A 25,777-nucleotide genomic window follows, 5' to 3' on the forward strand; every position below is an offset into this window, starting at 1 on the left:
TGTACAGACAAAATAACAGTATTTCTGCTTCTGTTTTAGTACTTTTTTTTTGGCTCGAATTTACATTACTACTTATGCATGTGATGGTAGTTATCTCTTGTGTTTATTTCCTGGTACCAGCTGTGCAAGGAAAAAAAAAGAAAAGAAATGAGGCTGATCCAGTAGGTTAGGTTGGTAGCTCTGGGTTTTCGTGTTTGCAGTGGCTAATATTTAACAATCGTAAAAGCAATGACGTGTGACTTATCTAATGGCTGACAGTTAGGGCATTAGCAGTTTTGTAACATGTTTAAGTGCTGTGTGCTCATGACTCCGCACGAAACGCACTTTTTGTTTTTTCGAGCTTTCTTGTGTGCGAAGCCAAGAGCTTGCCGTTGTTGCCATGGCACCACCGAATGATTTATTATCATGAGTCTTGGTTGACATATAAAGCTATCCGCGATGTTGCAGTCTCAATCTTTTCAATCCTAATCAACCCGAGATGGATTTGGTCTACAGTAGCGAGGTTCTGGTTATTCAGCATCTCCAGAACAACTACGGGGAATACCGCAACTTCCTCGGCTTCATTTCAACGGTGGGCGACCCGAGAAATATTTTCTCTGTTTATTTCCCGCTGTGGTTCCACCTGAGTCACAGTGTGGGCACTAAGATGATATGGGCGGCGGTTTTTGGAGACTGGTTCAATCTCATTTTGAAATGGTAAGCTATTGACGTTTCACACTCGTTTTAGGGTGATTTTCAAACATCATCTGATTGTGATTTTTTTACTCTAAATAATAATAATAATTCATCCTGCCTTACATAAAATCGTGTCATTTAAACAAAGCAGAAACAGCGCAAATCTCAGGATTCGTGTTGAAGTGCACTGGCTAGTTTTATAATTATTTATGTTTTGAAGTTAGAATAAATAAATGTGCTTGACCAACTGGATGCAGCAGTTTATTTTTTTTTTGTTTTTAATATGCACGTGACTACATTGCAATGTCTATAATCTAATTTGATTGGTTGTGTAGTCGATTGTGATCAGGATTTTGTGTCTTTTTTTTTTTTTAGGATACTCTTTGGGCAGCGACCTTATTGGTGGGTGCATGAAAGTCACCTTTTCCGCAACGGATCTTTCCCCCATTTGCAACAATTTCACATAACGTGTGAAACGGGGCCAGGTACGTTTCAAGGATGTTGTTGACTCATCACAACCATAAGTACATTTTATTATAATCCATAGTTAAGAAAGCTTGAAAAAAAGCTTATCTAACATATCCTCCTGAGACCCATCTTATTTGTTTGTCCACTAAAGTGGACATTGATTTTGGCCGATATCTTTTGACTCATTAGCGCCGTCCTACTAAGTCCTCGTGTCCTCATTCGGGGACATCCTGGCATTTCCAATGAGGCCTCATATGTTTTGTTGGGATGCAATTAACTCTGCCGCCTTGTTGAGACATAATGGACACAACAGTGGACACAAAAAGTTTGGTCTCAGGAGGATGTGGATTTGTTGAATGAATACCTTTTTGCAACTTCCAATTTCAAAGCCAGTCGCCATCTTTTTTTCGGTGCAGGTAGTCCATCCGGTCATGCCATGGGCTCCTCGTGTGTTTGGTACGTGATGATCACGTCCGCTCTCAGCGCTACTCGGTCCTCCACGGACACCACGGACAACGCTTCAAAGAGGTGCGTGGGTTGCTTTTTTTGAAGAAGAAGAAGAAAGCAGGAAGACCTGGGAAGGAAACCTACGCAAGCAGTTCTTAGATTTTAAACGATAAATGAAAAATGTTTCGCTCTACTGTTTTTCCAGGTTTTGGATCGTGAGGTCCTGCCTGTGGAGCACTTTTTGGATCATTCAGATAAGTGTTTGCGTCTCCAGGGTTTTTATTGCCACGCATTTCCCGCATCAGGTCATCTTGGGTCTTATGGCTGGTGAGTTTTGTTATTGACAAGCTGTGTTTATTTTCGGTTAAGTGCCCGTACACAAGTTCATTTCGGAAAACAGGATTCTGGTGTCAAATTTACATTTAAGATGCAGTTCTTTTTGCACAATGGCGATCTCTAAGAAGGAACTGAGAAGCGAGGTTCACACACCAATTAATAGGCTGGGTCTCAGGATTTTTTTTTTTTGATCCATCAATTACTCCACAAAATATGTGACTGATGAATCATTAAAATTATAGTTAGCTGCATAATCTCAATTTTGGTAGGAGAGATGAAAACCCAAATGTGTGTATATATAATAAAGTCACACACACACACTCTATACAATATATATGGGTATATTAGAGTGGTCTAAATGTGTACAGTATTAAGGTTGTGCATCTAGCCTATAAAAAAATGAAATTACGCAACTAAGCATAATTTTAATTATTAACGTGTCAAGTATGTGTAGATGAATGGAGAAATCAGAAAAAAAAAAAACATTTCGAATCGCTCCTATGAATTTAGATGAGCTACATCAGATCGAAAGCGGTTTCTCTTCAACCCCTATTTTCTTTTGTAGGCATGCTGGTGGCGGAGGTTTTCGAACGCATCCCGTCAGTCTCCAACGCGAGCCTAAAAGCGTACATCCGGACGACTGTTTTCCTCCTGACGGCGGCCCTCGCCCTCTACCTGCTGCTCACCCTGGCCGGAGCGGATCCGCTGCGCTCGGTGGCCAAAGCCAAGAAGTGGTGCGCCGATCCGGACTGGATCCACCTGGACACCACTCCCTTCGCCGGGCTGGTGAGAAACCTGGGAGCCTTGACGGGACTGGGCCTGGCTGTCAACTCGGAGACCTTCGTCCGGAGTTGCAAGGGCAAGAATGGCCGTAAGATTCGCTTCAAGCTGATGTGTTTGGCCGCCACGCTCACCGCGCTTCAAGTGTATGACGCCGTGAAGGTTCCTACTCACGCCGAGGCGCTTTTTTACATCCTGTCTTTTGGGAAGAGCGCCTCCATTCCTTTTCTCGTAGTTGCTCTTATTCCTTACTGTGTTTGCCTGATGATGGGCGACGAGGACAGAAAAATGGTTTAGAAGAAAGACGTCCTGTCAAATGATTGTATTTGTATTCGATGACAGTTTAGGTCGTGTACTGCATTGCGTATGAACCCAGGACGTTTTTCCACATGTTTTAGGTGGTTATGTTCAGGTGTGGCCATATTACAACATTTGACGGGTTCATTTTAGCAGGATAACCCCAATGGGACACATGATCCAAGCCTAAAACTATTGTCCGCCGCAAAAACGATAGACTGGGTCTTCAGAATTCGAGGCAAATTTGATAAATGTTGTACACTGCGCTCACACAGATGGAAAGTTATTATTAATCCCCGTGCAGTATTTTGTCCATCCGTTGATCATTACATCGAAGGCATTTCACATCAAAGGACCTGAAATTTCACCCAGATGTTGACAACATCTTAGTTGCCAGAGGTATACTATCTCTTGGCTAAAATTGAGAATGATCTGCAAGGAAATGACCCAAAAATGGACAAAATACTTCATAAGGGTTAACATTTTTTTCAAAGGCATCTTTGTGTTAGCACCCGTGTTTGTACTGTTCTTGTTTTTACCGTATTATCAGCCTGCTGTGTGTTAAGAAGGGCAGCGTCGGTTCACAATCGCAGAGATTGAGTTCTACATTACTAATCACAAATATAATTATGAAGCAGAAGGGGGGTTTCCTTTCATTCCATTTGCGTTTGACAGATGAGTCTATCATCGCATCAGCACCCATTTGGGGTTTTTCCAAGCTGTGTGCAGTTGCTAAGTGGCGCTTCAGTGTGTTACATAACTGTCCTAAGTAGTCAGGTGACTTGTTAACAAACAAAGAAGCATGTACATGCATTATCCCCTCGGGAAGAATGTGCGCTAGGTGAGAAATGAGTGCGACCAGAAAGCAATGTTATTTTTATGTGTAATAAAGTGCTTGGGGAATGTTTTTAACATGTTTTTTTTCCACGTGTAATCATTTAAATCAGTGTATTGAGCTAGTCTAAATGTTGGAGATTTGGAACCTAATTTTTTTTTCAATAAAACGTCATTTTCAGGCTGATTGACTGGGCAGAGCTGTTTTACATCGCAGGAGTTAATGTAAAACAATATAAGAAACAATATGAGAATCAGGCCTTAATTGCATTAACAGAGTGAAAACAAATATTCTCCGGGTTTCATTAAATGAATAATAGATTATGATATAAATTCAATTTTATTACAGTTAATAAAAATAATTTTGAGCAGAGTATCAAGGGTATAAGAATATTGAATGCGCATTGAAAGGACAGAAAAATCATGTATCAAAAATTGGGGCCACCTTGTAGCTCCGCCCCTGCAAAACAGCCCATTGTCATTCACACACTCTTTACACTGAAAATGTGCACCGGATATAAAAAGTATACACACCCCTGTTTTTGGGTGATGCAATGAATAAATTGTTTCCAAACCTTTTCCACCAATAATGTGACCTATAACTTGTAAATTGGAAAAAAGTACTGCGTACCTGACTGAGAAATGTAAAAATATTCAACACTTCTTATTACTGTCATAGGGCGATGTTCAAAATGGACTTTATTTTATTCGTGTTAACTGGAAATCAGTGGCTCTATAAATTTCATTTGTTCTGGTCGGGCACTTGACATTTCTTTTTAATTCAAACGGAAAGCTCAAGGCTGTGCGCTAACATTGACTGGTAGATGGAAATATGGATTCTTTCATTGGTCAGACTAAGGGCCCAGCTCCAGCTGAATAAAAGCAGTCCCAAAGCATGATGCTGGAACCACCACACCATACTAACAAGAGGGTGTGCACACTTATGCAACCACATTATTTATCTTTATTTTGACTTCTGCTCTTGGATTTTTTTTTTTAATTGTACAGGTCAATTTTAAAACAATTCATCTTGCATGTCCTTCTGAGTCCTCACCTCTTCATTCGAGTCCTGTATTTAGTGTACCGTATTTTCCGCACTATAAGGCGCACCTAAAAGCCTTAATTTTTTTTTTTTAAAAAGCCAATGGTGCGCCTTATAATCAGGTGCGCCTTATATGCGGATCAATATTGAGATTGGGCATGACTTCAGGGGTGTGTAGACTTTTGATACTTTTTCAGCGATTTCCCAGCGATGTTCTGGTTCTAGCTGATGGGAGCTCCAGTCGTGACCAGTTTGTAGTAGGCGCCCGTCTTGGCCATGAGTTCATCATGAGTACCTTGTTCAATGACGACGCCGTGTGACATCACCGCGATGATGTCAGCGTTCTGAACGGTGGAGAGCCGGTGAGCGATGACGATGCTGGTTCGACCTTTTCTGGCGTCATCCAGAGCTGACTGGACAGTCTGTGAGGAGAAAAAAAAAGAAAAAGAAAAAGCAAGCCGTGATGTCATCTAGCCAGATGAGGATGATATGGTGAATTTGTTTTTTGTGACTACCTTCTCGCTCTCCGTGTCCAGAGCAGAGGTGGCTTCATCCAGCAGCAGGATCTTGGGGTTCCTGACGATGGCCCTGGCAATGGCGATGCGTTGTTTTTGTCCTCTTGACAGCTGGGAGCCTTGTGCGCCAACCTGGGTTTCATATTTCTAGGGTTAGAAGATGGACAGAAGAACAAAAGCCTCAAGGTTAACTGCTGAATCTTAATATGTATGTCACAGTAACGTTGGTTGTATCAATGGTGTGGTGTTAAAGTCACAAAGCTGGAGAATTTAGATAGTTTTAAATTTCAGACTAGGTTACATTTGATGCACGTGAAACATAAATGACGAACATTTTTTGTCGATTGAATCACACGACTGAAAGAAATGGCGTTAATTTACTGAGAAATTTGAAAAGTCCAAGCTCCACTTTTACTGTTTTCCTTTGAAAAAGAACGCTTCTTTTCCACATCTCGCCCCTCCTCCATTTGTACTCAAGTCAAAAAGTTTGCTCTCACATTTGGCAGCGTCATCACAAAGTCGTGAAGGTAGGCTTTTTTGGCCGCCTCCACCATTTCCTCCATGCTGACGCTGCGAGCGTTGTCCCCGTATCGAATATTCTCCGCTATGCTGCGGTCAAACAAGACGGGCTCCTGAGACACCGTGCCGATCCGCGATCTCAGGAAGGGCGCGTTGACCGATTGCGAAGGGCGCCCGTCGATCAGCTGCGATCCAAATCGGCCGTGAGAAAGCCTCGCCTCATGCGGGGGTCCGAAACGGCGTCGCCGCGAGCGCACGCACCACTTTCCCCCCGTCGGGGTCGTAGAACCTTTCCAGCAGTTGAACGCTGGTGCTTTTGCCGCAGCCGCTGCTCCCCACCAACGCCAAGGTCTGACCGGGCTTGACCGAGATGGACAGGCCTTTCAACACGCGCGCGTCCGGACGCGTGGGGTAGGTGAACTCGCAATCCACAAACTGGATTTCGCCCTTGAAGTCCTCCTGGGGATGACGCGCCAAGACGGAAGCATAAAAGTCTACGTACCCCTGGAGACGGAAGCATAAAAGTCTACACACCCCCCGGAGCAAATGTCAGGGCTTGCGGTAGAAAATTGAAAGTGATACAAAATAATAAAAACAACTTTTTTTTTCGCTATTAGTGAACAGTTCATTGTCATTATCGTGCACAAGCTAACACTTTTTTTTATCCTTAATACAGAATGCAGTGTAAAAAAGGCACAGCTAGAGTCAATAAATATTGAATCTGGGTGACAATTCTAACATTAATTTCATCATCAGAGTGAAAAGGTCATTAACTCATTCAATCCCAAACACGTATTTACACGTCTTTACAGTCCAAACATTCAATCCCAGGTACCTATTGGTTTTTTTTCCCAAATATTGGAACCAAGGAGTGTCTGAAAATAAAATGCAGTGAATAAGAGGAAAGTCTATTCAAACATTTTCTTTACCACAATTGTTCTATACGATGCAAGATTTTAATTAAAAAAGAATGAATTAAAAGATTATAAACTTGAAAATACTGTAAATGTGTTCTTAATGACCAACAATATGTTTTAAATATAATCGTAGGTCTGGTTATCATGAAATGATATTACATGGGGGGTCACAGTCCTCCGGAGGCTGTCATGTCTGGGACGATGGCAAATGCAGCGCCTCCTGCTGTTTGTAATGAAAAATGCTCCAAATCTTACGCAGTGTCCCTTTAAGGAGACATTCTGATTCATATTGTATTCGTGGAGTATAAATTGAGCAGCAAAATTCACCTGTTTTCATCTTTCTCAGCTAGCGTCCATTTTGCCCACAAAAAAAAAAGACATCGCAGTTGCTGAGGTAACAAGTTAACCAATCACGGCTCTCCATGTCGTGTGACATTGACAAGCTGAGCTGTGATCAGTTGTTACCTGAGCCCTTTGATGTCATCTTTAGTCGCCAGCCAGTGGCAAAATGGCCGCCCCCTCAGATGGACCAATGGATGGATTTTGCTTTTTAATTCATCTTCCAAAAACACCTTAATCATGATGCTATGTTTAGACTAGAGGTGCTGCATAGAACATAATGTAAAAAAATAAAAAATGGGTCGACTCCCCCTTTAAGAGTATGTTTTTCGGTGTTTCCGTTGTTTCATGTACGAACCCATTTCTCTCCATCCGTGCTACTTATGCTGATTTTAGGCACTCGATCCAAAAGTTTGAAAAAATGAGCGGCAGCCGTTTTGGCTTTGGCGTAATCAGGAGTGAAAGATGAAGCTCTGCCCAGTGCAGTCCCGCTGATGACCACTGCTGATATCACTCTGGAGTAAAAAAAAAAAAAAAAGAAAAGGAAAGAAAAAAACGTGTTGGTGATCGCAACACAATGCATTTAGAATACGGTTGCAAATTGGACTTTCCAAACGCAGAGAAGATTTTACCCACCTGAAAACGATTACGTACGGCAGCCCCTCGGCGTTAACAAGATAGCCCCCGTATCGAAAGGAAGCCGCATAGGCCATGAAAATGACGCATTGGGACAACCCGAAAAAGAGCCCGTAGATGTTGGCTCGCTTCTTGGCAGACTTATACGGACGTTCAAGTTTTTCATCGAACGACTCGACAAACGAGCTCTCTTTAGTCAAACCCGCGACGGTTCTGATGTTGGCAAGGGCTTCGCTGGACACCTGCAAAAAAAAAAAAGAAAAAAAAGAAAAACATCTGCTCCGGATTTAATATATGGAAATGCTTTGGGGATTTTTTTTATATGCACTGACCTGTCCAGCATCCTCCATTGCTTTTTTATCTTCGTTTGCAAAACCTGTCAACATTTTGGCTTGTAAGAGTCCAGACAGGCCGATGAGAGGTAAGAAGCACATAATGACCAAGGTTAACTTCCAACTAAAGTAGAAGGCGATGATAAAAGAGGCTCCGATGTTGGTTAGGGAATTGACGATCATGCCGATCTGAGATCCCGTAGCCTGGGAAATACAAAATAAAACAAGTTACAAAATCCTGTTGACGCTGCCCAAAAAAAAAAAAAGTGAGTTTTGTATTTTGACACAATGGATAGATAAATGATAAACACACAAAAAACACATTCAAAAAGAAGAAACATGTGTGCAAATCAAATACAGTGTTACGAATCATATATTACAAATTGAAAATGATGCCAAAAAAAAAAAAAAAGCCAAAACGAGCGAACAATAGCCGCGACTTTTTGCAAAATACCCCGAATCCAAGCTTGCAAAGGTACTCACCCCCTGCACCATGGAGGCGTCGGCGGCCAGTCTGGTGGTCAGCGCTCCGGGGCTGTTTCGGAGGTCGTCGAACCAGCCCATTTCTTGCCTCAGCATAGCCTGAAAACCCAATTTCCTTAGGCGGCGCGTCAGCAGCTCTCCAGATTTTGCAAAGGCGTATCCCTGCCACATCAAATCCCGTCACACATCCAAGCCTCCTTTCGATGGACGCCGTCTTTTCCAAACAACTCTTCAAATATTCAAACCTGCAAATACTGCGAGAAGACGCTTGTCACGGCCACGATACAGAACAAAACGCAAATCCCGTCGATCTGCCCCCTCTGCTCGTCGATATCGGGTAGGGCGAAGGTCTGCGGGCGCCCAAGGAAAACGAAGCCGGGGGTCAACGTTTCAACGGGCCGAAGGCCACGCGGGTCGCCGGCCGTACCCCGAGAATTTGGCTGAAGAGCACGGCGTAAACGGGGTTGACGGAGCCGTTGACGGCGGCCCCCAGAGAGCCCAGCAGCATGTAGGGCCACTCGGGTCGGTTGTACTTGAGGATCCGCGCGATGGGGGCCGCTTCCGGACGCTCGTCTTCCTCGTACTCCTCGTGCTGCGTTCGCAATGAGTTATTCCCCTTTTATAGGACGGATGGAGGCAAGGTTTTCTCTTACGAAAAGCGTACAATGTCAGCTATGATCTCCCGGGCGGAAATCATCCCGAGGCTGCTGGACACGGCGTCGGGGCTGACGTCGCCGGACAATTGGCTGTGGGATCGCAGGCGGACGGAGCTCCTGTCCGAAGGATACCCAGCGGTTAGACGCGCCATCTCATCATGCTGTCTTCTTCTCCGTTTCTTTTACTGCACCTTTTACTCGAACGGCAGCTGCTCCGGCTGAAGGACCTGGCTTTTGTTTCAGACCTTTCCTCGGCGGCGGCTCCGCTAGCGGAACCTGGCAAAAAACAATCCCAGTTATATTGGAGCTTCCGCAGTGTTGTTGGGTTTTTTTCTGGTTATGTGAAGGTCATTTTTAGTTGACAGGAAGTGCCAAAATGTATTTTCAAGGTATTGATTTCTTATGAAAAATAATTTTGTCATCAAATTTATTATGGACAACAATATTATGTATTTTCAGCAGAAAATGGCCAAATAAGTTGAGTAACCCTTTAAAGTGAGAATATTTCGGATTTAGACCGTTTTCCATTTAAAAGGATTAACTCAAACGATTAAACATTTCGAAAACTTGTAAATAAATGTATTCTTAACGACCAACAATATGTTTTAAATATAATTGTGAATCTCGTTATCGTTAAATTATATTTCATGTGGGGGTGGCACTTCTCCGGAGGTCACCATGTCTGTTATAGCTATGGACAGCAGGAGGTGCTGCATTTACCGCGATGCACCTGAAGCTCCCGCAGGCGCATGTGAAAAATGACAAAATATCCTTTTAAAAGGGATATTGTGTAAGATTTAGAGCATTTTCCATTTCGGACAGCAGGAGGTGCTGCAGGCGCTGCATTTACCATTGTCCGAAGCGATAACAAACATGGCCGCCTCCATGTAATGTATGGTTAGAGTGAAAACATACTGTTGGTCATTGAGAACACATTCATTTGCAATTTTTGAAATTTACAATCATTTAATTGATTCCTTTATCCAAGCCTTCAACACACGACATCTTCAGTTGCCACCAAAGGGAAAAAAGTGTTTTTAAAGGTTTTTTTGTTTTTGTTCAGGCGACATTCACATGCTGAGCCCTGATTGGTTGTAAGGATTCTCTGGACCTACCATAAGCTGCGTTTGACGCACCCTGGTTCTGCAGGGTGACCAGGGTGAAGTAGACGCCTTCCTTTGCCAGAAGCTGGCTGTGGGTCCCCTTTTCCACAGCCCGCCCCCGTTCGAATCCGACGATGACATCCGCTTTCCTGATGGTGGAAAGCCGGTGGGCTACGGAAATGGTGGTCCTGCCCGCGCGCACCTGCCGTCGACACACAGCGCGTTCCCGTGAGGCGGGTAAAGTGTGTTTTGCCGCGTCGCCTACCTTGTCCAAGGCCTTCTGGACGACGGCTTCGCTCTCGTTGTCCAGGGCTGACGTGGCCATATCCAAAAGCAGGATTTTGGGATTCCTGATCAGAGCTCGAGCGATGGCGATCCTCTGCTTCTGACCTCCGCTCATATGACCTCCCCCCTCACCCACCAAGGTATCAAATTTCTAGAAAAAAAATAGTCATGGCATAAACCTTTCAAATATCAATGATGCACCTTCTGTGAAAATGTTTTTGAGGCAAGTACCTCCTAACCGATGCGTGTCACTATGACAGTGCACATCTGCATGAAACGACATAACAGTTTAGCAATTGGTTGCTTCATGTTCCATGTCATTTGCTCTTCATTTGAAAATAAAAATAAACCGTTCCTTTCACGGCATTAAAAAGCAATAAATGATATCTGCTGCGAAAGCACTGTTGTTAAAGGCCCCCAACGATGGGAATTCAACTTTTTGGGAGCTTCTAACCACGTTCCAATGTTAATTTCGAATCCTAAATACCCCCAAAGTTTTATTTTCCTTCATTGAGCCCTTTCTAAGGATTCCTGCGTTCACGCACCACCTGAAGCGGACGTATCTTCAGCGTTACGCGTACCCCCGTTTGAGAACCACCGACGTAGTAGATGAGGCATGTCGAAACATACGTACCTGTGGGAGATCCATGATAAAATTGTAGGCGTTAGCCTCTTTGGCCGCCTGGATGATTTCCTCCGTGGTCACTCCAGCTTTCCCAAAGCGGATGTTATCCGCAATGGTTGTGGCAAAGAGCACCGGCTCCTGTTCCACGACGCCAATGAGCGAGCGGAGCCACTTGATGTTTAAACTTCGGATGTCGTGGCCGTCCAAAGTCACCTGATGGAATAATGGTTAATATAAACGTATATAATTGTAAATATAGCGATGATACATTTGCTACAAGATATAAATGCTTGCGACGAAGAAATGCTTTGCTGTGAGAATGAGTGCACCGCTTGTAAAGAAAAAGGGTTTTGTTATTGTTTTGTCTCAAGTAGGAGGAAGGCCGCTCAAGCCTGCCTGCTGGGGCGCTCTTAAATATCTTACAGACAAAATATTTTGCAGAACGTCTAGCTACGCACAATATTTGATCATACATGTATTCGTTTTCACCCGCATGCTCACAAATAGAAGGACAAGTACACTAGTCTTTTCCCGATGCATTTTTGCCCCTTTGAGGGACGGAATCGGAAACGGGACCTCTGTATCAAATAAAGAGAGAGGGGTTGGAGAGGTCGGCAGTAGAATTGAATTTGGCCAGTTCCTCTTCTCTCCCCTCATGCATGAGCTGGAAAAAGATTGCCTTTTCTCCGTTTTTGTGTACACTTTCTTACAGATGTCTAACAAATGAACCTGGGATCACCTAAAAATAAAATTCATGGCTCATCAACCCTGACGTATGTGATGATATTTCCTCACCCTTCCTTCCTTTGGGTCATAAAACCTTTGAATGAGCTGGACCGCGGTGCTCTTCCCCGATCCGCTCGGTCCGACAAAAGCGGTGGTTTCATCTGCTTTCACTTGCACGCTTAGGTCATTTAAGATCTAAAAAAAAAAAACAGCTATAACACCAGTGATTGGGGAGCGCTTGATTAAAAGTGTGTTACCATGACTTCAGGCCTGGATGGGTAGTGGAATGTGACGTTGTGGAACCCAATGTCACCTTTCACCCTGTCTAATTTACAACCATCGTCGCACAAGCAATTGATTTCCGATTCCTGCGAAAACAAACGGATGGAACTTGACACGCGAACGCTGACAGCGCGAATGGATGGAAGCTGGTTTTACCCTGTCGATAGTCTCAAAGATGGTCTTTGCAGCTGCGCGGCCTGAAGCAAAAGCTTCCAGACAAGGTGAGGCCTGACCCAAGTTTATTGCTGCTATCAGGACTCCAAAAAACACCTGCAAACATGAATGCTAGTCACATGACGTCACGGGCGCACAGTTACCGAGACGCTAAAGGCAGACTTCATTTTAGGGCACCTGGATGAGAGTCCCGGGAGAAAGTTCCTTCGTGTCGATGACCAGTTGGGATCCGTACCAAAAGGCCAGTGCGAAAGTCAGGAAAATGATGCACCACAGATATCCTTGGAAGATTCCCATGATGGCGCCCTTTTTAACGCCCCAGTTCTGAGCCTCCACGAGGTTTCGATCATACCTGGATCATTTCCGAATGTCAATCCGTGTGCACTCTTAAGAAAAGGCTTTTGAAGGACTACCTTTCCGCCTCTTTGTCCTCCCCGCCGAACGCCGCCACCGTTCGGATGGACGACAGCACCTCGTCGGCCACAGCTCCCGCCTTTGCGTACGCCTTGAGTTCTCGGCCTGTTAGCCTTGCCACGGCCTGCGAGAATGAAGAAAATCACATCAAATTGGAAAACTACTTTCAAAGACATGGGGTTTCATTTACTAAAGGCTAACTTATCTTCTAACCATGAGCAACCGGAATTAGGTCTGCCAAACAGGAAAAACAGCCATGTCGTCAATACTCATATTTGCCTTAAACAAGCAGTAGAGGAAGTAGATCAATTCAGGAGGCATGATAGGATTTGTCAAACTTGAGCCCATTTTCAATTAGGGCTGTTCAAACTTTTTCTTTGCACATTTCTGGGATACGGTCTACTTATGCGTGTCCACTGTCATGGACCATGGTTTTTGGTCAGTATATTTTGACTCATTTGAGCTACACTGCTAAGTCCCAGTGTGCTCAGTAGAGGATACCATTACCTTTCCAATGACGTCTCACATTGTTAGGTTGTTCTAATGAGACAAAATGGACACACCGCTGGACACAAATATAAAGACTGGGTCTCAACAAGCTTTTTTTGTTTTTTTTGCCAGTTTATAAAAATAGTCTTAGCATTTTTTGAACGATCCTGTTCTGTATTTATTGTTTCACTGTCGAAATGAGCTGGCAATGGCCAAGACCTTTGCACGGTAGTTTAAAAAAAAAAAGATACACCAAGGCAAATTATTATTTTTACATAATTCTAACTACTATCAAACTTTTAAAATGACTTTTTATTACTTTTTAAATAGCATTGCAACCTTGTCCTAATATATTTTCAGTGATTACCACGGGCCACTAATATATGGATGGCGGGTCACAAATGGCCCTCGGGCCACAGATTGACACCACACCTTAGAGCTTGTATCAGTCCAATACTATTTTGCTAACGCTATTTGCCAGGGGTGGAGCCAGAATTTTTTTCAGTAGCGTGTGTAGCCAGTGCGACACATGAACAGTCAACGTTTCACAAAACGAAATAATGAAATTAATGTAATTACATACATTTAAATGTGCAGCTAATACGAATAAATGGCAGGAAAATCAGATGTCAATATTTCGGTGGCCGTAGGGGTAGCCAAAAGCGTACCATTGCCATCAGTCCAGCGGCGACGCCGATGAGGGGGCTGACCGCGATGACGACCAAGGTCAGCTTCCAGCCGCCGATGAAGCCCACCATGAAGCCAAAAACGAAGGTGGAGATCCTCTCGATGAAGAAAGACGCCTGGTCGGCGATGGCGTTATTGAGCTTGGTGATATCGCTGGGAAGGAGTCGAAAAAAATTGAAGGTCGAATCTCCCGACGCCGGCGGCGAGCCCCGATTCGCCGACGGAGGCCTCACTCGGATAATCTGGTGTTCAGTTCGCCGACGGAGTTGCGGTCAAACCATCCCATCTCCATTTGCATGACTTTACGGAAATACGTCTTCCGGATTCTCTGAGTCTGTCTCGCTGCCGCCGTCACCCAAAGGACAATCTGGAGACGCAAGAGCAAATTTGAGCGCAAAAATGACCAAAGTATTAAACAACGCTATATCTTGCTCGAAATGTGTACACAGTGAAGGAGGCGATGCTGTACAGACAACTTACTTGAAAATAACTAAGAAACAGAACTCCCAGTCCGATTCCGATATAGTAATATGCAAACATGGTCATCTGGGCTTCGATGTCTACGCTGTTAAGGGAATGCAATCACAAAATCAAAACCAACTGGCTAATATTTACAAATGAGCTCAGGTAACGACGTAATTTTTTTTTTTTTAATTGTAAGTCATATCGCTTGAATCGAACGAGACCCACCCGCAGACAAGGGTAAGGTTTTGGGCGGGCTCGTAAACAGAGCCGTTAATCCAGTGGATGATGTCGTGCCGGCACGTTTTATTTGGGTCTCGCAGTTCTTGAACCTCCATCTCATAAACCACAAATGTGTTGGTCATCATGCCGTACACCAGGAGCATGAGAGGGGCGGCGGCGCCATGGATTAGCGCGCACGCGCCTCCCACCGCCATCATCGCGACCTCCTTCCAGGTGGCGAATCGGAACTGGGAAATAAAAATCATTCAATGAAATTGATCACAGACGAAGAATTTAACCCTTGTGCAGGCGTTTGGACCATTTTTGGATCATTTTCTTCCACATCATTCTTGCAGTAATTTAGCCAATGATGACACATTCCTGGTCGTGTGACAACTGAACGGTCGTGCCATGATGAACTTTGATATGGTGTCACCATCTGGGTGAAATTTCAGCTCCCTGGTGTCTTTTTTCAATGCTTTCCCTATACTGTGAAATGCATTTGATGTAAAGAGCAAAGGATGGACAAAATACTGCACATGGGTTCAAATGGAATTTGTTCAACTCCAAGCTCTGTTAGATGCAAAAAAAATAAAGTCTCATAGAATATACCAAAATCACGTATGTGTATCTTTATATTTAAGGTGTGTTTTTTTTACCAGTTGAAAGTATCCAACACTGAGCGTATTTTGTTCTTTCTTCGGTTTCTTTTCATCCCTGTAAACATTCTATTTCAATAAAACCGTTGCCTAAGGTATGTATTTTTATACGTAGGTTAAAAGCAGCCGCATGACTTACCCATTTTTTGGTTTCGCTGCAAAAGAAAGGATTTCAGAAGGTGAAAATGGAAGTTTTTAGATACCAATGACAGGCTGGGCATTTTGCATTGGGCACATGGGTATCCAATTACATTTTCTGAAAGTTTTTTGTAACCATATATTTTTGATATTTCGCAACGAGAGCGTTGACATTAACTTTGACAACATCAAGCTTGACGCAAAGCAGCTACCGAATAACAGATGGGGATCCCATTTTTCATTAGAAAATAATTTTGTAGTTTACGCTGTTTTTCTGTAATCTGTAGTCATTTCTATTAAAAAAATGTAGCTGACGGGCGCTGCACGTTTTCATTCCCTTTGACGGGAATTCCAGTCGATGGCATTCATAGAGTCAAGATCCTTAAATGCTGGTTATAATGTCACTGAAAACGTCAGAGGATTTCTTAAAAGGACAATGTGTAAAATTTAGATCGTTTTTCATTCAAAAGGAATAAATGAAATGATTATAAATGTCAAAAACTTGCAAATAAATGTGTTCTTGATGACCAACAGTGTGTTTTGAATATAATTTTAGGTCTAGTTATCATTAAATGAGGCGACACTGACTCATTTGCACTTTTTTTTTTTCCTTCCTGATAATATGAGGTTACTTACCTACATCTCCCACACTTGGTGGTGTGAACTTGACGGTTTTCTTCATGGTTGTCCTGGAAAAAAAAAAAAAAAGATATTAATGATTAGTATCATGAGTGTTCAAATTTACAATTGGTAAAATTTGAACAAAAATGATTTTACAATAGGAATAGTGATCTCGACAGATTCTTCCGGTTAATAATTGACAATATTGACTTTTTTTTCTTTATAAAGTAGATGATTGTGAGCCCGTGTTCTCAGTGTTCTTTTTCTATCTCTTCATCCATTACTAACATCTGCGTTAGTCAAGGTCAGGGTGAACTGGAAGCCATCCCAACTGCCTTGAAACAAAAAATGCCATAGAGACGAGTACAGTTTACACTCCCGTTGGATGATCCATTTAGCGCCTTCACTCAACCTAATATCAATTTTTTGGGAATTCCGCTGAGAAGTTTCCAGCATGGTGAGTAGATGTGAGGTCCGAGCAGAGATTTGAACCCAGAACCTTTGACTGAGACAGACTCCCTATACAACTGCATCGGCACATTCATTCAAATCAATCAATTTTATCATTTTAAACATGAATTGTCTGCATCAAAGAAAAGATCATGTTAATGAGGAATGTTGCTTTGTCTGAGGAAACAAAAAGATACTGTACCTGAAGTGGACAGCTCTCGGTGTGTGCTTTCTTCAGCAATAACACCGCACGAGTTAATAAGGCAACCTATGCCCCTCCCCTACTACTATTATCTATAGCCCCATTATACTGATAAGCTTTGTGTCAGCATTATAGCCGGGAACAGTGTGAATTCTACAGGCAAAATCAATATCATAAAGAGTCAGGATATGGATTTAAATCTGGGAAGCGCCGGTGTTTCGGTATTAAAAAAAAATAAAGGGAATTTCAGAAGAGATTTCATATCATTTGAAGAAATTGATATTGTATTTATGAATGTGCATAAGATGTTATCAGAGGTGATTGTAAAATGGGTTTAATGACCGTGAGGCCATTAGTTGTGGTCAAATGCTTTCGAACTGGAAGTGCACTGACTGGAATGCGGATCGTCAACTATGTGAGAGGACATTTAATCATTGAAACGATTTCAGTTTTTGGCCCATACATTTGCACGCCACCTGGTTTCGTGAAACTATTAGATTTAATTTCGCATTATTCACCATTGTCAATCCCTTGATGTAATCATTTTTTGTTCATTCCTCACTTCTGGGGTTTCTCAAACAGATCACAACAGGTTACATGAATCTAATCACTTATTTTACTCAGTAATCTAATTTTACTTTTATTTATTATGCTTTAATAAATGAACATCTTTTCGTTTAATGATTTTACTTTTCATGTGCTTTATACACCTATCTGTGACATTATTAGTTTTACTGTTTACCTTTTTAATTAAAAAAAGAGAGAAAGAAATGGCTATTAATGACAACAAAACAAAAACAAAAGGTTAATGCCCGCTTGGACATGTGTTTGGATTTGGAATTTGCTCTCTCTTTAGAGATGGTCCGATACTGTATTCCCAACACAGGTGGTTGATCATATCAGAAGAAGGTGCGACGTCCAGCCAAAGACAAGACTGCAATAAATACAAACGCTCCGGATGTGCTTCACAAGGCTGGAAGTTACTCACCATGCATACGGTACGGACCTTCTAGTTGATCAGCATTTTATTCATTGACATATTCTATTCAATTACGCTGCGGACAATTGCAAAAATGAAAGAATGCGATTACCCTTTGCAAGGGTTAGAGTTTAGTTGTTTTTTTTTTATCCCCAGTCCTTCAACTCCGAAGTGCAATAATGTATATTTCACAATATACACAAATCAATAACGTATGACTTTACACACAATCCATTCAAAAAGATGGCATGCCGTTAAAATAGTTAGTGTCAGAAAGCTTCCAGCAGGGGGCGGCGTTTCCACTTATTTTTGTCTCCTACCCGGAATTCAATCCTTAAATCAACAATTGTGGGAGGAAACAATTACAACTAACTTTCTGTTTGCTCTCACGCCCAAAACTTGTTATTGTCTCAGTGGAACCAATACATTTTATGAGTAGCAGACGGGAGATTTGCACGTGAGTAAAAAGAAAAAAAAAAAGCCACCTGGGTGTATTTACATGCAAATACTGCGAGAAGACAGTTGAATGTTCATTGTGTTGATGCTGTGCAATTATAGTCATATAGTTTATGTTTGCACGAGTACGGAGGGCTTGGCAAACTATGTATTAGTTGTTGTAACTCCTAAAACGGAAAAGCTACGGCAGATTTGAAATTTCAATTGTTAGGCAGCCAACATTGTTTACATGCTCGTTTATATTAATAATTATTTGTAGTACGTGAATAAACAATCATATCATCAACCTGTTAAAGAGGATTAGATCATTTACAAGACCTATTCCTTTCTCAGAGCACAGAGAGAGATGTTCCTGTACATGGTGTTCCTGCTGGTCCTGTGGTTTGTCTACAGATGGTTCAAGGAGTCCAAACGTGTGGCAAAGAAGGGAGAGAAATACGTTTACATCACCGGCTGCGATACTGGCTTCGGGCATCTACTGGCCAAGCACCTGGATAAGCTGGGCTTCCGGGTGATTGCCGGTTGCTACACCGAGAGGGGTGAAGATGAGCTGAAGAAGGCCACCTCTGACAGATTGACCGCTTTTCATTTGGACGTCACCGACTCTGCCAGTGTTAGACAGGCCACTGCTCTCATTGACTCTCTTGTAGGGCAGAAAGGTAAGATGCCCGTTTTTTTCATTGACAGGGCATTGGCTCACTCGCAACTGGACTTTTGCGGTCATTTTACAAGAAGTTTAGGAAAAGAAAGCACTTATCCTTCCAAGTTGAAGGCACGCCTCAAACTATGAAGGAAACCCACTTAGTGATAACATTCTTGGTTTGGGGCGTGTCTACAGTTTGGCGTACACATTGTTAAGATGCCACACCAACACCCAGGCTCGTGCTGTTGCGGCCATGCCTGTGCAAGGACGGATGAAGACACAAGAGCTGTATTAGTAGTATACTCGTTTTTGTACTTTATACAAACATACTGTCATAACGTCATGAAGCTTAAAAAGAGGTTTATACTGCACTTTACAATAAATAAAGCACCCTGTGCTGCCACCTGGCCGGGACTTCGGGGAGCAGTATAAGTAAGACAGCTCCTGTCATCTCAGCTCCCTGCGGAGGATAAAGAATATATGGTATGATTTAAATGAATGTATAACTGTTTGTGTTTAAATGTCAATCATTCGGTTGACGTGATGCATTAGCATTAATATTAAACTAGCGGACGAAAGGCTAAGCTATGACTAAAGACCAGAGGTGAGCAACGCGGTCCGGCATTTGCTTAAGCCAGACGAAATTGTAATCGTCGGTCCGTCAGTCCGTCGGTGTATTTTTGCTCAACCTTATGTCACAACGAAGGAATGTAAGTGTAACATGAAAACAAAGCCAGCTAATGGGTTTAACCCTAGGCTATAATACGCCATCATGTTTATTACCTCACGTCTGAGGAATGCAGGAGACGAGAGTGCAATTAGCAATCATGTCCACTGGATGGCTCTGGATCATGGTTTGCGTGACACTCAATTGGTGGATGTCAGTTCTCCCTTAAAACTGCCGGCTCTACAACTATAGAAGACGGTTTCATTAACACTTGTCTAAATTTCATCTGTCACATATACTACAAGTAAAACAAGTACTGCTGAGGTCGATTTAAATGTCTTTAATTAGGGAATTAAAAAACCTCTATCTTGCATTTCCTGGCCAAGAGCCAATCAGAGAAAGAATGTACATTTGTTCTGCTTTCGCAGAGTGCCCTTATCCGCAAGAAAACTGAAATTATGCCTAAGAAAGTTAGCAACTGCAAATAAAGCTCCGGTAAAGTCAGCTGTGTTATTTGTGAATGACAAATAGTGAATTGAATGGGAGCGGTGCTGTACACTGACTATTGTCACATTAACTGGGGCCTAGTTGCAGGTTGTACTACAAAGATGCCGCAATTCGGTAGGTAAACATCTTAGTCAGTTGAATTATATTTCAGTGAACAAAAACAGGTTTGGTGGGCTGACAGACATATGACGTAATGTCTATCCCGACGATGACGACGGCGGATGAAAATTGCAATTTTGACATTTTTAATCCGCCGTTTCTTTAAGCATTCCTGTCATTCGTCTGCAAAACGGGCATCCATCGGCGCCGGACGGACAGTCTGACCAAGTGCCCACCTCTTGCTATATACTCTACACTATCTGTATTTATCTTATCTTTCTTTAGTAAGCCAGCAAATTTCCAACAGCATGTGTATTAAAGAGCTTTTTTTTCCCCATGTGTTTCAGGACTGTGGGCCGTTGTGAACAATGCTGGCATCTCTGTGCCAGCGGCCCCCACAGACTGGCTAACTGTCGAGGACTACAAATGCATGCTAGACGTCAATCTGGTGGGGCTGATCGACGTGACCCTGAGCGTCCTCCCTCTCATCAAGAAAGCCAGAGGTAGGGTGGTAAACGTAGCCAGCGTCTTCGGACGAATCGCCCCGTTTGGCGGCCCGTACTGCGTGACCAAATACGGCGTGGAGGCCTTCAACGATAGCCTGCGGTGAGAGCGAACGTGTCCCATCTCAATTTATCGTATCTCATCACCTCTCGCTTTATCTCTACTTCAGTTTGAACTTGGCGGCGTTTGGAGTCAAGGTTTTGTGCGTCGAGCCTGGCTTCTTCAAAACGAATGTGACGGATGCAAAGATCATCGAAAAAAACGGGAAACGACTCTATGACAGATTGCCTCAGGATGTGAAAGATGACTACGGTGCAGACTACGTGGAGCGTGGTGAGTGTTTGTCTTGTCAGAGAATTTTATTTATTCATAAACGTAATTGTCACAGTCATTCGTCAGGAAAAGTAAGACGCCGCTTGAATGAACTCAAGTTCCATACCTGTCTAATCACGTCAGAATCACATATCAGCAGGGTGCACTTTTTTTTCTTCCAATCAGTTTACTGGAGAGACTTACTTTTCAAGTTATTCCACAAACAATAATGTGACTGACGTGAAAACTAAATCACACTGTTACTTTCCGTTTCCTCTCGCCTGCAGCTCTCCAAACCATCGTGGCCGCGTGCCAATTCCTGACTGACAGTGATCTGATGAAGGTGATCCATTGCATGGAGCATGCCGTGGCCGCAGTCCACCCTCGCACCCGTTACTCGCCAGGATGGGACGCCAAGTTCATCTGGCTTCCCCTGTCCTACATGCCCTCCTTGGTCACTGACACTTTGATCAACAAATTTAACCCTAAAATGAATGTGTCTGTTCTGTAAGAATCAATTGGAGGGTGGTTTTGCCACTTCCTCATAACTGTGAATGATATCATACACAGTAATCTTGTCTCACATGTGTCGGTGCACAACGTGTAGTTCATTCCATGTGAAAAACACAACGTGTATTTTTTGTGCTAAAACACTAATTTTACTTGGAACAAGTTCATGTATTATCAACATTTGTGTCAACAATGTCAGTTGGCACAACAAAGCTTGCAATTCCATTTGCTGTGGATTGTTTTTACTTATATTTTAAAGCTGGGGACCATTCGTAGTTCTCATTTCTTTGTAATAAAATGTACACTTTTCCAATGTCCAAAACATGTCCCAAGTCCCTTGTAGTTGTGGACAGAGCAAGGGACAATTAGTTTTTGAAACCCTTTCTTTGAATTAAAATGTATATCCTTTTCCAGTGTCAAAAAATGGCCTAAGTCCCTTGTAGTTGTGGACAACAACACAAGGGACACTTCGTTTTTGAAGCTGTTATTTCTTTTAATTTAAATGTTTGCTTTTCTAATGTCGCAAAAAATGTCCCGTGCCTTCTAGTTACTTGCCCTGTCAAGGTTGTTATTTACGATGGAAATATATTTACGAGTACAAGATTTATATGAGTTAAGTGTTGCAGTATTAAAGAACGACACACAACACAAATATAGAGTGCAGTACTGTATAAGATTATGCAAAAGTGCTGTCATGCATTAGATACCATCGGTTACGGATCTGTTAGATCGGTAATCCGCGTTGCTGCCCGGAACATAAAAAACGACTCACGCAGCTGTGGATGCGATTAAACTAGTAAACAATCGCCACTGGAAGTACAGAGTGGGAACAAGAAAGGAGCCTCGGAGAGGTACTGAAGCACTTACAAAATCGTTTTTGCAGTGCTTTTCTCCAAACATCTATTCGATCATGAAAATGACTTGGTCTTTATCGGTGACGTTTATTTTTAAATAGTCAGACGACTTTGGGGTTCTACGAGTATGAAAACTATCCGCAAGGCAAAATTGTGCACTTGTAGACACTAATGAAGCGCAAGTTACGCAGAATGGAAAAAAGTTCCAATGTACTGTATTGTAGTTGAAAATTTGTAATACAAATATTTGCCATACGAGGGTGCTGTTTGCTGTTCGAATGCCGTACTGGAACGCTTGATAAAATGACGTATTTCAGAGAAAATGGAAACAATTTGTTAAAATAGACAATAGATGTATTCAAAATTATCCATGACGTCCATTTGCCAAAAACACTAAAACGTTTATTTCAGGATTAATGCTGTGCAGCTACAACCCCTGACCCTTAACTAATATTTTGTTAAAGGGGCAGTGTGTAAGATTTTCATTAAAAAGGAATACGTGAAATGGTTGTTCAAAAAGTGGCTAGACAAAAATTAAAAGTTCAGTCAAGGGGAGAAAAAAAAAGTACTTTAATTACACTTAATTATATAACTTCACAGCACCAATACTGCAAGAAATCGATACTGCAGTAAACATTCCTGTTAAAAATGTATAAAATGAAAGAATACACTAAAACCTTAATACACAACCCATGAAATTATATATTGTAATTCGCCCCACATTTAAGACTATATTTTAAGGTTTGTTGTCAACAGAAATAAACAATATGACAAAGTTCCTTCCGTCACAGTAAATAGCTTCGAGTTTGATGCTTGCGATATCTGTGAAGTTTGATTTAGAACCTGTATTTCTGGTGATCGAGCGGTAGCTATGCATCGTAAAAGGAATTGCCCTTTCATCCTTTAGGCAAATATTAACCGAGCATAAAATGGTCACGTGGTTGCTCTGGTAACAAAAATATTGGGACAAGCGCAAGTCTTATTTGCATTCTCCTTTGCTCCTCTAGCGAGATGTTCCTGTACATCGTGGGACTGCTGGCACTGTGGTTTGTCTACAGGTGGTTCAAGGAGTCCAAACGCGTGGCAAACAAAGGAGACAAACATGTTTACATCACCGGCTGCGATAGCGGCTTTGGGCATCTCTTGGCCAAGCATCTGGATAAACTGGGTTTCCGCGTCATTGCTGGCTGTTACACCGACAAGGGTGAAGATGAGCTGAAGAAGGTGTCCTCCGACAGGCTGACCACTCTTCATTTGGACGTCGCCGACTCGGCCAGCGTTAGAAAGGCCTCGTCTCTTATCGAAAATCTTGTGGGGCAGAAAGGTAAGGTGTCGGGCCCCTTGATTAGCTGCGATTGTACAGGGCGATGAATTAAAAAAAAAAAAATGTCTTTACAAATATAACAATGTTCATTTTTCCAGGACTGTGGGCAGTGGTCAACAACGCCGGCGTGTCCGTGCCCACGGGCCCCTCAGACTGGCTGACTATCGAAGACTACAAGAGCATGCTTGCCGTCAATCTGATTGGCGTGATCGACGTGACCCTGAGCGTCCTTCCGCTCATCAAAAAGGCTCGGGGCAGGGTGGTGAACGTGGCCAGCGTCTTCGGACGGATCAGCCCGGTCGGCGGCCCGTATTGCGTGTCCAAATATGGCGTGGAGGCCTTCAATGACAGCTTGCGGTGAGGGTCGACGGCGACGAGGGTCTTGTCCCACCCACAGGGTTCCGCCTTCATTTTGGCTTACTTTCTATTTCAGTTTGAACATGGCGCCGTTCGGCGTCAAGGTTTTGTGCATCGAGCCCGGCTTCTTCAAAACAAATGTCACCGACACGGACCTCTTGGAGAACAACCTGAAGAAGCTTTGGGCGCGATTGCCTCAGGATGTGAAAGATGACTACGGGGCAGACTTTTTGGAGCGTGGTGAGTTTATAAGTCTGGATGGAAAATCAATTTTAGTTGTTACAGGTCAGGTTTGACCTGGAAAACACACTTTTCCAGGTTAAAAGAAATAAGGTACTTTTAACATTCTCCGACGTCTCGAGTCGTCAGTGGCAGTGAATGAGTTCTTATATATTATGTAAGGCAGTGATTCTCACAGTCCGCAAGTGGTATGTGAAATCAACACCAAATTCAATAAAATATCTATTTAATCATGACATAGAATCAAACGTATTAGAACAAAGCTTTTAGGAATGCATTCTATTAACTTAAAAAAAAATTCAGACTTAGTATTGCACCATTACAATCAATAAGTAGCCGTTTTTATCTGTCCCAGGACGACGATTAAATCGTGTTTGTCAACCAAATATTGCCATCGCAGTGCCAAAAGGCCCTACTTGTAAATGTCACATGAGCGCTCAGAAAACAAGTGAACCATGATTGTAGTAGAATTTTTTTACAAAACACAACTTTTGATTCTACTGCGTATGCTCTTTTGCCGTAGCGTTTCAAACGATGTCGCAAAGTTTCACAATGCTGACTGACAGCGACCTGATGAAGGTGGTGGGCTGCATGGAGCACGCCGTGGCCGCCGTGCACCCCCGCAGCCGTTACTCGCCCGGATGGGACGCCAAGTTCATGTGGCTGCCTCTGTCCTACATGCCCACCTTCTTCACCGACAGCCTATTCCTTAAATCCAGCCCCAAGATGAAAGCTTCTGTCTTGTAAAATACAATACGAGTCATTCCGCGTTTTGTTTTTTCAAGACCTTCTCATTCCTATATGACATGTCAAGCTCAGGAAAGCAACGGAAAGGAGTTTGACTGACCCGCATGTGAGCGGATGATGTCATCTTTTCTGCTAGCTTGTTTGTTGCAGCATCCTAAAATCAATGCAAATTGAATTCCGACGCTTATGTAAGACCTCGGCGCAGGCAGCTGACCCCTCATTCGGAATCTGGATGCCGCGCTGCTTTTCTAGGGCTTAATATTCAACTCGGTGTGTATCGGACTTTGGCTCGGGGCTCACAAAGGCAAAAGCGGGCTCGGGAACACCTGTGAACTTGGTGCTAAAGCCCTACTTTAGCATTTCAGCTGAATTACTCAATATCCATAGCATTTCATGCTTTTTTTCCAAGCATTTATGTATTTACAAATGCCCCAGGTCCCATTGAAGAAAAACGGGCCTGAAGCATGACGTTCCCACCACCATGTCACAGTAGTCATGGTGAGCAGTTTCATAGCCTTTAAAGAGTTTATCTTGGTCCATTTTTCTACAGTATGTCACAAAAACCTGACATCGGAACAGGGGTGTATAGACTTTTTCTATATGTACTGTATATCTACTTTATGTAGCATGTCCAAGTATTTACACGGAAAAAATAAAAAACAAAAGAGTTATTGTTCAATGCGAACGTTGAACTGTGTTTATTGCCAGCACGTTGTGACGCGTGCAGATCATTTTAGGTTAAGATCCTATCAATACACTGGTC

The 25,777-nt window shown here is 42.8% G+C and overlaps 4 protein-coding genes across 4 annotated transcripts; 3 read left to right on the plus strand and 1 right to left on the minus strand.

The window, feature by feature from the left end:
• The first annotated feature begins 190 nt into the window (after positions 1 to 190).
• LOC148423400 (glucose-6-phosphatase 2-like) lies at positions 191 to 3,919 on the plus strand. Its single transcript, XM_088415117.1, has 5 exons — positions 191 to 696; positions 1,051 to 1,160; positions 1,560 to 1,671; positions 1,796 to 1,917; positions 2,492 to 3,919. Exons 1-5 carry the CDS (start codon positions 479 to 481, stop codon positions 3,001 to 3,003), a joined length of 1,074 nt encoding a protein of 357 aa, XP_088271243.1. The 5' UTR covers positions 191 to 478; the 3' UTR covers positions 3,004 to 3,919.
• A 339-nt stretch (positions 3,920 to 4,258) lies between these two features.
• On the minus strand, positions 4,259 to 14,428 carry abcb11a (ATP binding cassette subfamily B member 11a). The gene is made up of 22 exons (XM_088414436.1): positions 14,295 to 14,428; positions 14,043 to 14,214; positions 12,885 to 13,009; positions 12,649 to 12,823; positions 12,454 to 12,567; positions 12,273 to 12,383; positions 12,085 to 12,210; positions 11,299 to 11,502; positions 10,645 to 10,815; positions 10,392 to 10,581; positions 9,468 to 9,552; positions 9,285 to 9,393; positions 9,048 to 9,212; positions 8,866 to 8,970; positions 8,621 to 8,782; positions 8,138 to 8,341; positions 7,806 to 8,047; positions 7,528 to 7,684; positions 6,175 to 6,372; positions 5,892 to 6,098; positions 5,395 to 5,541; positions 4,259 to 5,301 (listed from the first exon to the last, which is right to left on the minus strand). Exons 1-22 carry the CDS (start codon positions 14,357 to 14,359, stop codon positions 5,101 to 5,103), a joined length of 3,435 nt encoding a protein of 1,144 aa, XP_088270562.1. The 5' UTR covers positions 14,360 to 14,428; the 3' UTR covers positions 4,259 to 5,100.
• Positions 14,429 to 18,137: 3,709 nt separating this feature from the next.
• Positions 18,138 to 21,901, plus strand: LOC148423402 (retinol dehydrogenase 7-like). Its single transcript, XM_088415290.1, has 5 exons — positions 18,138 to 18,251; positions 18,584 to 18,909; positions 20,514 to 20,772; positions 20,840 to 21,003; positions 21,270 to 21,901. The coding sequence occupies exons 1-5, from the start codon at positions 18,226 to 18,228 to the stop codon at positions 21,491 to 21,493; spliced, it is 999 nt and encodes a 332-aa protein (XP_088271416.1). The 5' UTR covers positions 18,138 to 18,225; the 3' UTR covers positions 21,494 to 21,901.
• A 293-nt stretch (positions 21,902 to 22,194) lies between these two features.
• On the plus strand, positions 22,195 to 25,699 carry LOC148423403 (retinol dehydrogenase 7-like). The gene is made up of 5 exons (XM_088415291.1): positions 22,195 to 22,343; positions 23,354 to 23,670; positions 23,769 to 24,027; positions 24,104 to 24,267; positions 24,791 to 25,699. Exons 2-5 carry the CDS (start codon positions 23,358 to 23,360, stop codon positions 25,012 to 25,014), a joined length of 960 nt encoding a protein of 319 aa, XP_088271417.1. The 5' UTR covers positions 22,195 to 22,343; positions 23,354 to 23,357; the 3' UTR covers positions 25,015 to 25,699.
• Positions 25,700 to 25,777: the final 78 nt, after the last annotated feature.

Source organism: Hippichthys cyanospilos, chromosome 5, assembly GCF_059441005.1.
Source record: "Hippichthys cyanospilos isolate Australia breed blue-spotted pipefish chromosome 5, RoL_Hcya_1.0, whole genome shotgun sequence".
In the NCBI taxonomy this organism is placed as follows: Eukaryota; Metazoa; Chordata; class Actinopteri; order Syngnathiformes; family Syngnathidae; genus Hippichthys; species Hippichthys cyanospilos.

Excerpts from the sequence above, each read along its gene's own strand:
- LOC148423400 (XM_088415117.1), top strand. The coding sequence starts at position 479 with ATGGATTTGGTCTACAGTAGCGAGGTTCTGGTTATTCAGCATCTCCAG. Across the intron at positions 697-1,050 it reads TTCAATCTCATTTTGAAATG|GATACTCTTTGGGCAGCGAC; the intron begins GTAAGCTATTGA and ends TTTTTTTTTTAG. Across the intron at positions 1,161-1,559 it reads AACGTGTGAAACGGGGCCAG|GTAGTCCATCCGGTCATGCC; the intron begins GTACGTTTCAAG and ends TTTTCGGTGCAG.
- LOC148423403 (XM_088415291.1), top strand. The coding sequence starts at position 23,358 with ATGTTCCTGTACATCGTGGGACTGCTGGCACTGTGGTTTGTCTACAGG. Across the intron at positions 23,671-23,768 it reads AAATCTTGTGGGGCAGAAAG|GACTGTGGGCAGTGGTCAAC; the intron begins GTAAGGTGTCGG and ends TCATTTTTCCAG. Across the intron at positions 24,028-24,103 it reads GCCTTCAATGACAGCTTGCG|TTTGAACATGGCGCCGTTCG; the intron begins GTGAGGGTCGAC and ends TTTCTATTTCAG.
- abcb11a (XM_088414436.1), bottom strand. The coding sequence starts at position 14,359 with ATGCAAATGGAGATGGGATGGTTTGACCGCAACTCCGTCGGCGAACTG. Across the intron at positions 8,342-8,620 it reads ACGCCTCCATGGTGCAGGGG|GCTACGGGATCTCAGATCGG; the intron begins GTGAGTACCTTT and ends TGTATTTCCCAG. Across the intron at positions 6,373-7,527 it reads GCACGGATGGAGAGAAATGG|GAGGACTTCAAGGGCGAAAT; the intron begins GTTCGTACATGA and ends CGTCATCCCCAG.
- LOC148423402 (XM_088415290.1), top strand. The coding sequence starts at position 18,226 with ATGAGTAGCAGACGGGAGATTTGCAC. Across the intron at positions 20,773-20,839 it reads GCCTTCAACGATAGCCTGCG|TTTGAACTTGGCGGCGTTTG; the intron begins GTGAGAGCGAAC and ends TCTCTACTTCAG. Across the intron at positions 21,004-21,269 it reads TGCAGACTACGTGGAGCGTG|CTCTCCAAACCATCGTGGCC; the intron begins GTGAGTGTTTGT and ends TCTCGCCTGCAG.